The 17,254-nt window shown below is 34.8% G+C and overlaps 1 protein-coding gene across 1 annotated transcript; it reads right to left on the minus strand.

Moving 5' to 3' along the window:
- Window positions 1–1,708: 1,708 nt before the first annotated feature.
- Window positions 1,709–5,510, minus strand: LOC107934830 (cyclin-dependent kinase inhibitor 5). The gene is made up of 3 exons (XM_016867343.2): window positions 4,552–5,510; window positions 2,326–2,529; window positions 1,709–2,246 (listed from the first exon to the last, which is right to left on the minus strand). Exons 1-3 carry the CDS (start codon window positions 5,025–5,027, stop codon window positions 2,177–2,179), a joined length of 750 nt encoding a protein of 249 aa, XP_016722832.1. The 5' UTR covers window positions 5,028–5,510; the 3' UTR covers window positions 1,709–2,176.
- Window positions 5,511–17,254: the final 11,744 nt, after the last annotated feature.

The raw sequence follows: 17,254 nt of genomic DNA on the forward strand, positions 1-17,254 counted from the left end.
TATAAATAGTTCATTTCTCTTTGTAAAAAGGTTAGACATTTCTGATTATTAAACTTATTGTGAGGTTACCTCCAATCCGATTTCGTTTGAGTCTCGTCTGACTTATCTAGCTCGCTAGTGGCGTCAACCCGACTTTTTGAACTTATCACCATCCTGGTGTGGCGTTCATCCACCTTTTTATACCTTTGGTTCCTACCTCTCTATAGGTAACGGGTCAAGGTCCATCTTCGACAATCCATTTAATCCACCTTGAGCAATATAAGTCCCGGGGCAATACTTCATATAGTATTGAATCGTTCTTCGCTTGAGCTCTATTTTTCCATTCCATTTTTACTATTAAATTATAAACAATATTTCTTTATTTCACCGAGCCTATTAAACATCTATCCAAACCATCTTTAGAACCCATTTTCTCAACTTCCGCTATAAAAATCATACAACTCCATCTATCTACAAAATCGAACAAACTTCTCGTCGACGATCGGGCAACTTAAGTGAACTCGACTCCATCAACCAAGCCGGATCACATCAGTTTCAGTCTCAAGATATGTATTCCAATGTCTTAAGACATTCCAACATCGAAACAAAAATAAAAAAAATAAAAATGATCATGTCTCGAGACATCCAATTGAATTTTGATAATTAACTTTGGATTCGAGTCTTCACTCCAAGTTTAACCCTGTAAACATATTAAGTAAGGCCAATGTACATCTATTACGTATATTTGTGTGTATAATCGTGAATGTATGAGTTATGTTATGTATATTCATTAAATGTTGTGTGACATAAGTTGAAATAGCCTGAGTTGATCCGACAACATAATATCACATTTAGCATTTGAATCCGACGACCGGGTTGGATGTGGGGTACCAAATTTGGCCTGGAGTTTGTTGGAGTGTTCTAGGCAACATAGGTTTAATCCAAAGATAAATGAGAAAGTCTCATTGAGAAGAACATATAGTGACCATCCGACAACAATGATGGAAATCGAAGAGCTTCTTTATTAGGGCTTTAGGTTTAAATAAGTGAAAAGTTTTAGGCCACTCCAAGGTGAATTAAACTATAAAATAAAGAGAAATAAATTTTGGTTTAATGTTTTCCTTCATTGGAAGAGGAGGCTAAACGGTGGCAAAATTACTAGAATACAATTGTAAAAAAGGTTCCAAAATTTCATTGCATAACTTTTGGATAGTTCATTGACTAATTTGTTGCTTTTGTAAAATTGAGTGATGAGTGTAATATACCCTATGACAAATAGTGACTAAACGGTCACATCAAATGTATGTTACCAAGTTAACGGGCCAGTAACTTAAGGATAACAATTAAATAGTTCAATAACTTAAATGATAAACTAATCGGTGATTGTGCCATCTTAAGAATATTTTACATTTTTTTATATACTTTAAAGATATTTATATCTGCGTGGATCATGAAAAGTTGGAGCCCCAGTCATGACTCAATGAAACAAATATGAATTCATAACCATAGTGATGGGCTGTGTTATTATCCTTATCATCTTCATCAACATCAACAAACTTTGTAAGTTAATGAAATTATCGTCAAAATTCATTCTCACATGGAGAAAGAAAAGGCCAAAAAAAAAAATACCAAAACATAATTGATTTCCAGCATCCATAACCTCCTTGGTATTTAAAAGAACAAAGGTCAAGACTTAATTGTGTAGATCATAGGAAAAGACACGGGAAAAGAAAAGGAAAAGGTAAGGGATCATGTTTATTCCAAAAAGCTTTTCAAAGTTCCATCACTACAAGTATGGACAAACAAGGAAAATACAGTACAAAAGAAAAAAAGAAAGACAAATTCTATACCACATCAACTGACCCAATTGACTGAACCTACACTTCCTAAATTCTCTAAATCTAAGCCTTCATTCCCTTCCCTTCTTCCCAGATGATCTGTTAGACAAAGGACTTGATTTGTAATTTTTTAGTAACTCATTACCTCTGTTATGTTACAGTCCATTAGTCTACAATTTTTTTTTTCATTTTAAGTCTTAATTCTTTCTTTACAAAGTGAATTAATGATAATGGAAAATGGAAATTAACACCATCACCTTTACAGCTAAAGACTAATTCCTGCTAGTTGAGAGTACCTAAACTTTGAGATCAAGTAAGAATTGGCAGGAAAAAAAGTCCCAATGTATCAAGAATGTTGTCTATGGGTTCAGTTTCTCCCATTCATATGGTCCAGGGAGTGGCTTATCCTTCACGGGGTCAAAGTTGTACCTGCAAATACATCCACATCTTTTATCAGATCTTAACCACAGTAATAGCAAAGAGATATGCAAAAATGAATAGTGTATACTTCTCAATGAATTGTCTTTGCTGCTCTTCTTCTGCAATGGAAAAGAATTCATCCATTTCATGTGCTGTCGGGATATGTCCTCGCACTGAATTATGTACTCTCTGATTAGTCTCTGCTGAGCTGGTAGGCCTAGTAGTAGAACCAGGGGTTCTTATACCCTCTGGGTCCCTTATCAAGTTGCAAGGAGTTGATTCTCTATGGCCCCTGCACAGAAATAATGGCTATTAGTTAATGAAACCTTTGTTACTCATACTCATTTTAAAAATGTCAGGTAAAATTAATTCAAGAAAAATTAACTGACGCTAAATCTAAAAGCAACTAAATCATACATTGAAAAGTAACTAAATATAAAAGCAAACACTCAATCAAAGGATGCAGAAAAAAGAAAAAAGAACGAAATTAACTGCTCTTTTTATTTTTTGCTTTACATCTAACCCCAAACAACATTGAGTGGAAATCCAGACCTATGTGGCTTGGGTTCTTCAGTTTCCTTGAAATACCTGTGTCCGACACATTGGTATGGAATATAGCCCGAAGTACCTTATATACATGGAAAACTTAGAAAAATCTAGTATACTTGTTCCGGACACATACCTATATCTGACGCTAACAGTCGAGTCTAAGTAACATAGAACATAGAACATAGAACCAGGCAGTACCAATCATTTGAGGTATAACAACCAAAAATACTAAAGCAAATCGGTTCCTCGGTGTACAACTGCTTCAATCTCAAATATTTCAGCAAAAAGGACTCAACAAATACATGGAGTTCCATAGACAAATAAAATCATAAAAAGACGTTTTACAATTATTTCTACTAAGGACAAATGAAGCTGACAGAGCCCTTTTTTGGAGTGAAGATAAAATTTATCACAGTAATTTGGCTTAACCAAGAAAATAGTAAAATAGGTAAAATGAAAATTCAGAGGATATCAACTATCAAGCAAAGAGAGATAAACTGTGTTTATATGTAAAAAAACAACGGTGACAGATTTTCTGCTAATTTGATACATTACCTTAATAATTCTTGTCAGAATATCCTATGCTCAAAGCAGGGAAATAATATAAACCAAATTAGAACCATGTTTTCCAAAGGGATACGCACAAGCAATACATTAATCACCAAGAAGAAAATAAGGGGAAAAGGGGGGGGGGCACAAAAAAATATAGCGTTGTAAATATTTTATCCCGAAAAAAAGTCACCATGTGGAAAATACCAAAGATTTTTGTTTCTTTCAATCAGAATAATGCATCGATAAACATGCCTAAAAAGTACCCTAAACAACAAAACCTAGAGAGTAGGATATATATATGTATATATTTTTTATTTATATGAACATATAATGGGACAAAACCCAAGTTTCAAAAGCATAAAAAAAACGCCAAAATTAAAGGGAGAAATGGAGGTTGTGCCAGACATGAAAACAGAAGAAGTTATTAATGGCAATGGAAGGCTGGTATTATCATTGTTTTGTTTCAGCATGGTTCCTGTCATAATGTGGTTCTTTTTTCCACCAAGAATAAAATATTAAAATTCAGAATTAACCAAAACTTCAAACAATCAATAATAGTTAACTTCTGCATGTGACCATTAAGGACATAAGCTTGACTGATTAATTTCTCTCCATGAGATGACTGAAGAAACAGATAAAAAGCCAACCAACATAAATAAATAAATAAATAAATAAAAAGCATCCACCTGGAAAAGGTCGAAGAGAAGGCACAGCAAATACTAAATTAGCAAATACTAAATTTTCAATCCAAAGGTAAAATGATTTTTTCTTATTTATCAAAATTCAACAAAAAGCGCCTGGAATTACTCACAAAAACCTCGTGTAGAATTTTATTAAAAGTGAGATTTAATCCATTCTTTCAACCAAAAAGGATATATATAATCATATAGAAGATGAAGAGATTAAAGCAAATCCCATTAACAAACTAGCATGTCATGTAGCAGAATCCCAACAGTAATTACGGTTTTTCCTCCCCTGTTTTGGTTGGTGATTCAAAGGGTTGAAGTGCGTGATATAATAAAATAATTACAAGAAATATATGTCCAAATATTTTATAATTATTCCTAAAAAATAGAAGAACTCAATTGACGTAAAAGTTCGTATTTTTACACACACAAAAAAAGTGTTTTTCATATAAAATTTCTGCATCATTTTCCTTAGAGAGAGAGAGAGAGAGAGAGAGAGATTTTAAGGAAGAAAAGAAAGAACCAACCTTTCTCTCGCTTCAATGTCCGAAAGATTTTCTCCTAAGGAAGCTTCAATACCACCAAAATCCTCGCTCTCATTGTTATTAACAATGTTAATAATATTATCATTCCCAATAGTCTCTTGCACAAATTCTTCTCTTTCAACGCCATCATCCTTACCCAGTCGAACCCGAAAATTCGAATTAGGGCTAGGGTTTTCCCCACAGCCGTCCTTAATACCCTGCTGCTTTAGCCTCTTCGAATCATGGTGACGCAATACAACCGGCGGCTTTTCTAGCCGCCGACTTCGGAGTTGGAGATACGAGTCGTCACTGAAATCCGGAGTCGGAGATGCACCGGCCGTTTCCGGAGAAGTGGAGGATTTCTGTAGGCGTTGAAGCGCAAGGGTTTTGGCCCTGGTTCGAACTCCAAAGGAAGACTGCGAGACGTCCATTACGGCAACTTCCATTGTCGTTTTGGCCTTCCTAATGTACTTTCCCATTTTGGGTTTGAATTTGAAAAGGGTTTTGGGTTTTGGAAGCTTTCAGAGTCTCATGAGAAAGAGAGGGGAATGAGAAGAAACGAATGGAAAGGAAAATAAAAGAATTGTTTGTTTAGGAGAAAAAAAAGGAAGGTTTTCCAGGTGGGGATTATTATTATTTTACTGACTGCTTTGAGTTTTTCTCGTTTCGTATATCGCGTGATATTTTGCATTTTCTTCTAAAACAATTTACGATTTACATCATCATGGGTCCAAAATTTTTGAAAATCCTTAACCTATAAATTAATATTTAAATTACACCATTTTTATCCTTTTAAATATTTTTTTATAAGTGATACATTTTTTTTTCAAATTACTACTTCTATTGAAACTATTAAATCTATTAAAAAAACTTAACTTATAAATTAATACATAAATTATCTTTTTTTACCTATTTTTATCACAAATTATAGTTAAACTATTTTATCCTTAAATGAATACCTCTATTAGTTTAACCGTTAATTAAATTGCTACCTATATTTAGAAAAACATAACCAATTAAAAATTGTCATGTGGAAAATAATACAAAAAAATATTATTTTTGTTATGAATATATTATTAAGTGGATATCTATCATGACCAAGATACAGTTTCAATGTACTTTAAATTCTAATAGTTATTAGAATTAGACCTCTACTTCTTTTATACTTCTTATGCCTATAAATAAAGACTCTAATAAAGCATTGTAATCATCCATTTTGATCAATAAAGTACATCCTCTATTTTTTCATATTTTCTTTGTTCTTTATTCTCCCCATCTCTCTTTATTTTATAACACGTTATCAGCACGATCTTGCTCAAAGTGATAGTTCCTTTTATCGACGATCAAATTTTTCCTTCATGATTTTCAATATCTTTGACGGCAAGATGTAAAGTTTTTACAGGAAGTTTCTATTATTTAATATTTCATATCTGATTATTATTTTTCATTCTTCTTTCATTATAAGTTATCATTGTTTTGATTAACTTATTTTACTTTTTGTTCTTAAGGATGGTGAAAGATTTGATACCGTTATCTATATGAAATCGAGAAATAAGATCCACTCTTAAAGTTTGCTTTTTGATATTTGCTTGGGGATGATCTCTTTCTCTTCATTACAAAGGATGTTTATAATCACCACTTCTCATCTATGGTAACGTAAGTCAATCTAATCAACTTCTTTTGAAATTTGATTTGATTTCTATTAAAAAGTTCAATTTATATAATTCACTATCCATATCTCTATGAATTTATAAAACCCTTCACGCATTTAGTGATTGGGAGTTTTATGTGGAGATAAATATTTTTTAATAGAATTGATTGGTTTAATTTTGATTTTGATTAAGATATATGATTATTCTAGAATGCGAGTAAAAATACTTGTCATGAACTTTGGGATATTCACCCTGTCTGTGATAATTTCATATCATTGTAAAATTTAAAATGAAATTATGTATACGAGGTGGAGGTTAGAAAATATTTATGTTTAAACCTTTATAGCTGTAAAGTTGTTTTAATTTGACATTATAATATTTTGTATTTTGTTGTGGTATGATATATAAAAAATATATATTATCTAACCACAATGATTTATTAGTGACATGAATTTATTATTTGTTACGTTTAATATATGTTTTATTTATACCTATTCATTTTATTTTTATATGAATAAATATAATTTTATTTAAAATAAATTAAGCATTCATTAAGGTTACACAATAAAATGATTATATGCTCCTGAAAAGCTAATATTACATCAAACTGTAAAAAGCTCTTTAAGAGCTTATATTTTAGCACTTTGTGATGCAAAATTTTGTAAAATATAATACTTTTTTTCAGATCAAGAAGATGTATGTTGAATAAAACATTCATGTGTTTTACATTAAAACCATATATATAAATAACATGAGATACTCATGTATTTGTATTATATATTCCCCGAAGGAATACATTACACTATATGATTGAAATATCTAATGTGCTTTTGCAGTAGCAATATTGTGAAAATGACTTTAACAGTATTTTCGAACAATTTCATACCTTCTAGTGGCAAAGCAAAATAATAAGTTTCTAATGAAAAACTATGAAATTCTTCCCACTAGTTTTGCTTCATTCCCTAAAGTGAATGTTGACACCATTTTTTGGATGGAAAACGGGGTCGACTTGGGTTTTGGAAAATGAAAACGAAAATGGGAGTCGCCACCGATCCTTTTTGATGAGGTGTGATCGGATCACCTCAAAAAGTGATTGTTTTTAATAAACGATTTAATTTTATTAAAACAATAAGTTTGGTCCACGAAATTCAGAAAAACGGGTTCGAGAGTCGATTACGCACGAGGAAGGATTAGCACCCTTGATACGCCCAAAATTGGTACCTAGTTGATTACTTAATGTCTTAGTGTCGAAAAACTGAAAACTTTAAAGAAATTTAAAATAGGATCCTTAAAAAACTCGAATGGCATGGATTAAAATTCAAGAGGATATTTGGCAATTTGGTTGAACGAGAAAAATCGACACCCAGCACCTTAGGGCATGTTTTCTCGAATTTCCCAAATGCAAAACATTGCCTTATTTTAAAATTTTTAAAAGGATTTAAGCCATTTGATTGAATGAGAAAAAACGACACCCAGCACCTTAGGGCATCTTTTCTCAAATTTCCAAACGCAAAACATTGCCTTATTTTAAAAAATTTTTAAAAGGTTATTAAGTCATTTGGTTGAACGAGAAAAAACGACACCCAGCACCTTAGGGCATGTTTTCTCGAATTTCCAAAGGCTAAATATTGCCTCATTTAGAAAAATTTTCCTTTTTTGAAGTATGGTGTTAATATGCATAATGGAATAATAAATATAATACTGTGCATAAAAATAATGAGTAAAAAACGAATAATAAAATAAATCAATCATAGCAAATAAATAAATAAATAAATAAATAAACTAAAGTAAATAAAAAAGAACACATAAATAAATACATAAATGAACATAAAAAACAATAAAGAAAAATAGATAAAAATTATAAATATGGACATGTGTATGTACATATAAGGGAACTATATATATATGTATATACATAAAATTATGAAAATATGAAAAATATATATGTATTGTAAAATTATTGAATATGAAAGTACATGTAAGCATGCGCATGTGTATATATATATAAACTATATAAAATATATTAGTATGTATGTACATATATTTGTAAAAATAAAAATGATTTACGTATGTATATATATATTATAAAACATACGCTATGTATATATAACAAGATTTAAAAATATATATAGATGAAGAAATAATAATAATAACTAATAATAACAACAATAATAATAAAAGATGATAATATATTAAAATAATGAAGAAAATAATAAAAATGCTAAAAAAGGGGTTAAATCGAAATAAAAGCAAACAATTCGGGACGAAATCGAAATAAATAAAAAAAAGGATTGATTTGAATGTGCGAATAACATAGGGGGGCTGGAAGGGAAAATTTCCCTTCTCCTCTAAAACACACAGCTTCATTGAGGACCAAATCGAGAGAAAAATGAAATTTTGTGGCAAAATTGAAAAATAAAAACAAAATAGAACCCAATCGTAAACAGCCTCAAAAGCGGAAGGACCAGGAGCGCAAATAACCCCTTTTGTCCAGAAACACGTGGATCCTTGGCGGTTCGGGTCGGGTCAGTCCAATCCATGTCAAAACGACGTCGTTTTGAGGCTTTCTGAACTCTTCCAAAACGGCGCCGTTTTAAAATCTTATATAAATAATTTTTTTCCTTAAATTTTCATTTTCTCCCTTTTCCTTAGAAGAAAAACCTAAAATTCTCTCAAACCCTCTCCTCATTTTCCAGACGCCGGCCAGAGACCCGGCGAGGAGAGCCCCCGCCGTGCGGTGGCCGGAAAATTCAAAAGAAGGTATTTTTTGCCCTTTTTTTTATATGTTTTATGTTATATATACAGTTTTTTTTAAAAAATAAAAGAAACCAAAATCAAATACAAATAGTTTCGAAAAAAATAAAGAGAAAAGAAATAAAAACAGAAAAGGAAAATAGATATACCAAAAAAGGGTTTTGAATCTGCTTTCTTTTTTTTATTTCTTTTTAAAACGTGAAAAGAGAGAGAGTTACAAGCATTAGATTTGGCTTTTTATAGCCAATGTTACAAAAATTTTCTCCTATCTCTACTGCTTGCGCTGTTTTTGTCTCTGCTTTGCGTGTTTGGTTTTCATTTCGCAGGTGCAAGTGGGGTGAGGACTGATGTGACCGTGACGGTGGCAAGTGGGCATGGTTGCAGGCGGCGGCAGACGCAAGTGGGTAGATGCGGCGCCTAGGGTTTCAGTTTCTGAAACCCTAGGCAGATCTTTTTTTTGGGAAATTAGGCCTTGGGTAGTTAGGCCGGTGTATTTTTGTTTGGATTATGGGTTGTAATGGTTTAATTGTTTTTGTTTGGGTTAATTGGGCCCGGGCAAATGGGCTTGTACAGCTGCCCCTCTTTGCTCGTTATCGTGTAACGAGAATAGAGCAAAGATGAAGAAAGACCAATTTGCCCGGTCTCGCCTAGTCTTGATTTCTTGGTGCCTTTCTTCTTCAAGTAGCTTCACTCCAGTCCACTGTGTCTTGTTGCGTTGATCCACTCCACTGCAACTTCAAAAAGAAATATAACTTGTGGCTTCAATCCACTCTGCTGGGACTTCAGGGGGATGAGATTCGCGGTAAGATTCGTTATTGTTGATCTGCTCCACTATTGCTTAGGGGGACAAAATCTACAGTCTTTGACCTACTCCACTACTGCTTAGGGTGATAGGACTAATGGCTTAAATATGCTTCTCCACTGTATTGGGAAGATAATATTCACCATCTTCGATCTGCCCCACTACTGCTTAGAGTGACAGAATCTGCAATCTTCAACCTACTCCACTATTACTTAGGGTGATAGGACCAATGGCTTAAATTTGCTTCTCCACTGTATTGGGAAGATAAGATTCACCATCTTTGATCTGCTCCACTAAAACCAAGAGAGGCAAGGCTTGTGTCTTCGATCTGCTTCGCTGTCAATGAAGGAAGGCAAGATCTATTGTCTTCAACCAGCTCCATCACAACCAAGAGAGGCAAGGTTTGTGTCTTCGATCTGCTTCGCTGTCAATGCAGGAAGGCAAGATCTGTTGTCTTCAACCAGCTCCATCACAACCGAGAGAGGCAAGGTTTGTGTCTTCGATCTGCTTCGCTGTCAATGCAGGAAGGCAAGATCTGTTGTCTTCAACCAGCTCCACCACAACCGAGAGAGGCAAGGTTTGTGTCTTCGATCTGCTTCGCTGTCAATGCAGGAAGGCAAGATCTATTGTCTTGAACCAGCTCCGGTACAATCGAGAGAGGCAAGGTTTGTATCTTCAACCTACTTCGCTGTCAATGCAGGAAGGCAAGATCTGCAACTTCATTGAATTGTTCTCTGGGGAACATGACCTATATGTTCTATTTTATGAACCTAATTATGCTTAGTGATTAGGATGACATGATCAGAATGAATCAAATGCTCCTAACTAGATGCGTACGAATGACATTTGAACGAATACAAAATTTCATGAAAAGGATTCCTTAATGCTTAGGTTATCATCACACAAAAGCTTATTAAAGCTTTATCACTGACGTGCTACACCGCCTTCTTGCTCGGCTAGCATATCCAAAAAACACTTAATCTGATTGCCCCCACTGTGAACGTCAAAGTTCAATCCACTGGGACATAAAATTTGCACCATCAATCTCCCACTGTAAACCAAGGGTAGAAAGATATGGCTTTTCTCAATCTTCTCCTATCGCAATTCAAGGATACAGAATGTAAAGCTCTTTGGTCCTTTACCCCATTCCCAAGATGTCATACCAAATGCTCATGCACAATTGCAAAATTTTCTTCTCCGAGAAAACTTTTTTTTTACTTGGTGATCATTACTTGTTTGTTCATTGAAGCTTTGTCACCAACACGGCATCTTGTCATTTTGCTCAATCAATGTTTGGACAACAAAATCTGAAAGGATGGTCTTTAACTTAGACCCTTCCTTCTTAGATATTTCACCCTTTAAACTTGGTGTTTTCTAAATAATAGTCCTGTTTCGGGTTCCTATATTATTTAGAAACTTCTGAAGTAATATGCAAAACTTCTATTGTGAAAGTATCATCATTCCAATACAACATGCTTGCAAGAAGAATATAACGATGGATAAAATATAATTGATTTGAGAGCAAGCTCGAAATGAATAAATTATCAAGGATTAATTGAGAACACGTATCTTGAAAAAGAATGAAGTATTTCAAGAACAAATTCAATAGTATAAAGACTAGGTGCCCCAGATATCGCAGCTTGAACTTCTCTGTACAAACTTTCTGAAGACCATGTGTTTAGGAGATCTACAGGACTCTGTCGATGCCCCAAGATGTCGCCTTACCCTTTTAGGTATAGCAAGATCACCACATGCTCCAATCTGATCACTTCATGCCCCATTATGATCAATATTTGAGCTGCCCTTCGGGTTTTCAACTCAAATCCCCTTTGGCCTAAGGTGCCCTTTGCGGGTTTTCCCCTTAGCCTCTCCATTTTTACTTTTTCATTTTTTCATTTTTCATCTTTTTTTTTTACACAAAGTGCACTTTGCAAGTTTTCACCTTGGTCCTTCCTTCTTCTTTAAACGAAGTGTTTCTTAACTGGATCCGAGTTTATAGGATTGGCAATCTCACTCAGGATCAGTGCTCCTCTGAAAATGGTCTTCTTTACAACATAGGGACATTCCTGGTTTGGCATTCATTTCCCTTTAGAATTCTTTCGTTAAGGAAGAATTTTTTTCAACATTTAGCCCTCTCGTGGAATTCTCTAAGACGAGCCTGTTTATTATGGGCTCATATTATTTATTTATGGTACACCCGATCCTGATGAATAGCTTTTAACCCTTTTCCTAGGGCCAACTGATCATATCGCGATTGGATCCCTCCAACAAGCAATGAGGGGATTTTAATAGGTAAAACTACCTCAATCCTGTAAACCAAAAAGAGAGGTGTTGCCCCAATACAGATGTTCGACAAACAATGAGGGCATATGGTAATTTCTCATGCTAGTCCTTGTTCACCTCTAGGTAATTTGGTGACAAAATGTGGTGTCTGCTTCTAAATTGATTTCAGACCTCAGTTATCGTGCTATCATTTAAGTTCAATGCATTTTCAAATACCATCCTCTCTGAAATTCTGTATCGGTATAGGATGACCTTGATTCATGAAGTAGCCTCTCAAAAAAAAAATGAAGCAATGCCCATTAGAAGTCTTCGATAATGGTGATGTCCATGCCCCATTTTACTCAAAATTTGAGTCACCCTTTTTCGGGTTTTCAACTCAGATCAACCTTTGGTCAAAGCGCCCTTTGCGGGTTTTCGCCTTGACCTCTCATTTTTCCTTTTCCTTTTTTTTTCTGTTTCTTCTTTCTTTTTCTCCTATTTTTGACTTTGATTTTTTGATTTTTTTTTGAGTCTGAACTCATGAGATCAGGCAAGTCCTGGTCATGTTTTTTGACCAGAATCAATGTTATTCTATAAGATCTTCCACTTTCATCTTGTATGTGAAAAACCTTCTTTGGTACCAGATTTCTTTCATAGAGCTCTTTTGGGACGCAACTATGACAGAAAACTTTGGATCTTCCTCTTTAATCCGAACAAAATCCAACAAAATCTTGAAGGGATGGAAACTCAACTTCAAATGGGCAAAACTATACCGACTCAACGAGAGAGGCATTGCTCTGGCAAAGAATTGCATCGTTCGTATTGTAAATTTCTGATATCGTGCTGTTGTGCAGGTTTTATTATAAGAATCGAGGCATACCCTGGTATGATCATACAAAGACATCTTTGAACTCTAGAGGTAACTCAACAAGGTTTTGCTTCGTCTCCGTGGTCAGGTCAATTCTAGTCTTCACCAAGCTCACAATTTCTAATGATTCCTTAAGAGGTAGGATCAGTTTATCCTCTTGTTCTACCATCCTCAACAAGTTTGGAGATAAGCTATGATCTATGTCATCTTCAAAGTCGTGAGATCCCTCTAAACACATGTCTTGCTCAAAAGGAGATTCTAAGTCTGTATCAATGTCATTCATGTCATTGATATCCAGGGACCTCTTGTAGGTACAAGAGAGTATACGAAGAATGTATGAATTTAAGAATAATTATCTGCACAATATGATTATGAATGAATGAAAGAATGGTTTGGATGAAAGAATAAAATAATAAAAATAATCATTCATAAGAAATGAAAGAATATTGGTTCAAAAGATCGCAAAAATGCATTCCATTAAAATAATGACATTTAGACATGAGCCTATTTCACAAAAGAGTTCTTGTTGCCTCTAGGCTGAAAGCAACAAGTGTTTTGAATATTACTCTGAGTAAGCTCTAAATACTACAGAGGTTTCTTTAGAACACTCCCAAGTTTATAAGGACGAACATCTAATAAGATCTCTTCTCTAGTTGCTTGTGCATTGCATTCACTCCATTCGTCAATTATGATTGGGTAATGGATTTTTCGCAGTGGAGGAATCATCAAATTTAACGACGCCCATACTGATAAGCCTTTCAATCAATTTTTTAAAGGCAATGGAGTTTTCTATGGAATGCCCCGTATTTCCTGCATGATACTCGCATTGTGCATTCGCATCGTGCCATTTGGGGTACGGAGGCTGTGGAGGTTTCGTGTAAAGAGGGGCGACAATACGCGTGTTGAATAAGCTTTGATACAGCTCCTTATACGACATCGGAATTGGCGTGAACTGGAGGTTCTCAGTGCCTTACTTTACATACGATTCTTGTCTTGATGAACCTTGTTGACTAGCGACCCCTTTACCTGGATGACTTACTGACCTTGAGTAACCTGTGTTGTTCACCTCATTTTCTCTTTTCCTTGGGGTTGACCTCTTATCACTCTCTTCCGCCTCAATTTTTCGGCTCTTATAGCATTCTCAATCATTTCACCATTCATAACTATGTCAGAAAAGCTTTTTGTTGCGCTTCCTAACATATGCGTAATGAATGGGCCTTCAGCGTATTGATGAAGAGCATTGTTGTCTCTTTTTCCAGGAGTGGTGGCTGAACTTGTATGGCAATCTCCCTCCACCTTTGTGCGTATTGCCTAAAACTTTCATTAGGCTTTTTCTCCATATTTTGCAGGGTAATTCTGTCAGGGACCATATCAGCTACATGACTGTATTGTTTCATAAAGGCTTGTGCTAAATCCCTCCAAGAACTAATCTGGGTACGCGTCAATTGATTGTACCACTTAGACGCTGCCCCTGTGAGGCTATCTTGAAAGCAGTGTATTAATAATTGATCATTATTAATATACCCCGTCATTCTCCTGCAGAACATAGTGATATGGGCTTCTGGGCAACTGGTCCCATTATATTTCTCGAATTCCGGCATCTTAAATTTGTAAGGAAGCACCAAATCCGGAACTAAGCTCATATCTTTCGCATCTATTCCATGATAGCTGTCGATACTTTCTATCGCCCTAAACTTCTCTTCAATCCATTTCCATTTCTCCTCAAACTGCTTTGGTAATTCTTCCTTCACCTTGTCTTTCTCAGCTACTTCATCGAAATCTGGGACAACAAAATTAACCAGATTATCGCTAGGACTAGAACCAGATCTGACCTGAAGGTTCTTCGGCATTGAAGCATCACCTTGAAAATGCTGAGGCCTAATCGAAACAGAAGGTCTTCGTGGATGTGGTTCAGTATGAACTTGCGCATGCGGAGGCGTAAAACCTGGAGGAAAAAGTGGTTCATCATTGTTTTCTTCTTCATCAAAAATCACAGGACCTTTCCCTTTATCCACTCCCTTGGTTATTAATTGCGTCAATTTATTCATTAAGTCATCTTGAGACTCCTTCATCTTTTGTACCATGTCTTTTTGGATCTTTTCCATATGTTATTTCATTTGCACCTGTAGCTGTTCTTGCATTTCTTTCTGCATTTGCTCCAGTTTCTCTAATCTTTGATCCATTTCTTTAGTTCCTGTTCTGGTAGTGCAAGGGTGTTGGTTTGGTAGGTTGGTTTCCAGGTTAGCTGAAATAAATTTACTCGTTTAGACCCTTTCAATGGATTTTAATGCATGTAATGCAACGTAATGCAAATGCATGAAATGTTTGGTACAAGGCAACTTTAAAGAATCCACCAAATAGCTACTCACTACATTCGAGCAACTCCCACCATCAATAATGAGTGAACATAAGTTACCTTTAATAAAACACCGAGAATGGAAAATATTGGTCCTTTGGTTATCATCATCTTTCATCTGAATGTTAAGGGTTCAGCGAACTACAAGGCATTGAAAATTAGCAAAGTCCCCTTCTTTTGGTGGTTCGACCAACTCTTCACCATTATCACTGTCATCCACAAGTTCTGGCATATCTGGATCTATTTTATCAGAGTCGGAAGTGTACTCACCATTATCTTTCAGAAGAAGTAATCTCGTGTTAGGGCATTCCCTACTATAATGACCACGCCCTTTGCACTTAAAACATTCAATCTCACAAGTCCTCTTCATATTTAAATCACCTAAATTGGGCTGCTTAGAAGGTGTTTGCGTTTTAACAGGAGCCCCTTTTTTCCAATCTGATTGCATGTTACTCAAAGAAGACTTATTAGTAGCAAAAGCTGATTTTGAACTCTTAAAATCAGAATTGGAATTGTTACCTCGGTAATATTGTGAAGTAGAGAAGGCCCCAAACCTTTGTTCCTTTAATTGTTGCTTGATCTCAATGGCTTTGTGAACTGCATCGTCCAAATCAATGTAAGTTTGTAGCCTCAATGTATTGGCTATCGGCCTATTCAAACCATCAATAAATCGAACCATAGTTGTTTCTTCATCCTCCTCCACATTAGCTCTCTGAACGAGCATCTCCATCTCCTTAAAATATTCATCCACCGTCCTACTACCTTAAACAAGTCTTCTCAGCTTTGTTTTAATTTCTCTATAGTAGTGAGGTGGAATAAACCTTTTACGCATAATCTGTTTCAACTCATCCCATGTCGAGATCTCACCTTCATAATTCCGATGACGATTTACGCCAAGTTGAGTCCACCAACTTAATGCATAATCTGAAAATTCCAGCGTTGCTAATGCTACCTTTTCATCATCCGGACATTTATAGTACCGAAACATAAGTTCAATCTTAGATTCCCATTCACAATAAGCTTTTGGATCATTCTTACCACGAAATTGGGGAATTGTGAACTTCGGTTTTGCCAAAGAAGGTTGCCCACTATCATGAAAATTAAAATTAGTTCTAGTGACACGTCGAGGACAGCGCCTATTAGCAGGAGGCTGGTTATCCATATCTTCTTTAATTGGATCTCGATATTGAGACTCTTGATTCAATCGCACCTCATTGATGGTAGCAGTCAAAGCTCGAAGTGCAGCAGCCTGTTCGTCCAACTGTTGTTGGAATTTTTTAAATGTTTCATTATTATTATCACCTTTAGACATTTTCCAAAAACCTGCAAAAAATAAACACTCAACACTCAAAAATAAAAGTTAGCAAACCTCACCGTTAATCACTCAAAAAGAAAATTAAATTCTCAATGAGGTAGAATTTAGTCTTGTGAGTTCTTTAGTGGAGTTTATATCAACCAATTAGAGAGTGTATGAGCCGAACTACCAAGGAATCCTAATTTGCACTAGGATGCCAAAAACTGACGAGACACCAATTGATTTGTGTCGCACCAAGGAAGAATTGTGCACACTTTAAAAATCATACTAACACAAGAAACAATAAGGTGTTAGATAATGTAAAGGGAGAATAAAAGCAAACAAATGAAAACCTACAGCTAAGAATCAATAAAAATTGTTGAAACCAGAAAACCTAAAAAATTGCGGAGTAACTTGACAACTTCGTTCGAGGTGTTCCCGATCTCCAAAAATCACAAAATTAAATTTTTAATGTCCTTAAATATTTAATTTTTGATCTGAAAAGTTTGGGCAGCAAACTCAACCCTCTGAATATTTTATTAAAATTTTTATTGGATTTCGTCTTTTTTATTTCTTTTGACTATTTCGACTGATTTTTTTGCAGGATAAATTTTTTTATATTCAATAATAGTTCCAAAAATATGTACATAAATTTAAGATAAATCGGACAACGTTTACCCACTCAAATGAATTTTTTTCAAAAAATTTTTTGGGTAAA

The sequence above is a fragment of the Gossypium hirsutum genome, chromosome D05 (assembly GCF_007990345.1).
Source record: "Gossypium hirsutum isolate 1008001.06 chromosome D05, Gossypium_hirsutum_v2.1, whole genome shotgun sequence".
Taxonomy (NCBI): domain Eukaryota; kingdom Viridiplantae; phylum Streptophyta; class Magnoliopsida; order Malvales; family Malvaceae; genus Gossypium; species Gossypium hirsutum.

Bases quoted from the DNA above. Each gene is read 5' to 3' on its own strand.
- LOC107934830 (XM_016867343.2), bottom strand. From the start codon at position 5,027: ATGGGAAAGTACATTAGGAAGGCCAAAACGACAATGGAAGTTGCCGTA. The intron at 2,530-4,551 runs GTTGGTTCTTTC...ATTTCTGTGCAG, and splicing joins GACATTGAAGCGAGAGAAAG to GGGCCATAGAGAATCAACTC. The intron at 2,247-2,325 runs GTATACACTATT...ATGTATTTGCAG, and splicing joins CAAAGACAATTCATTGAGAA to GTACAACTTTGACCCCGTGA.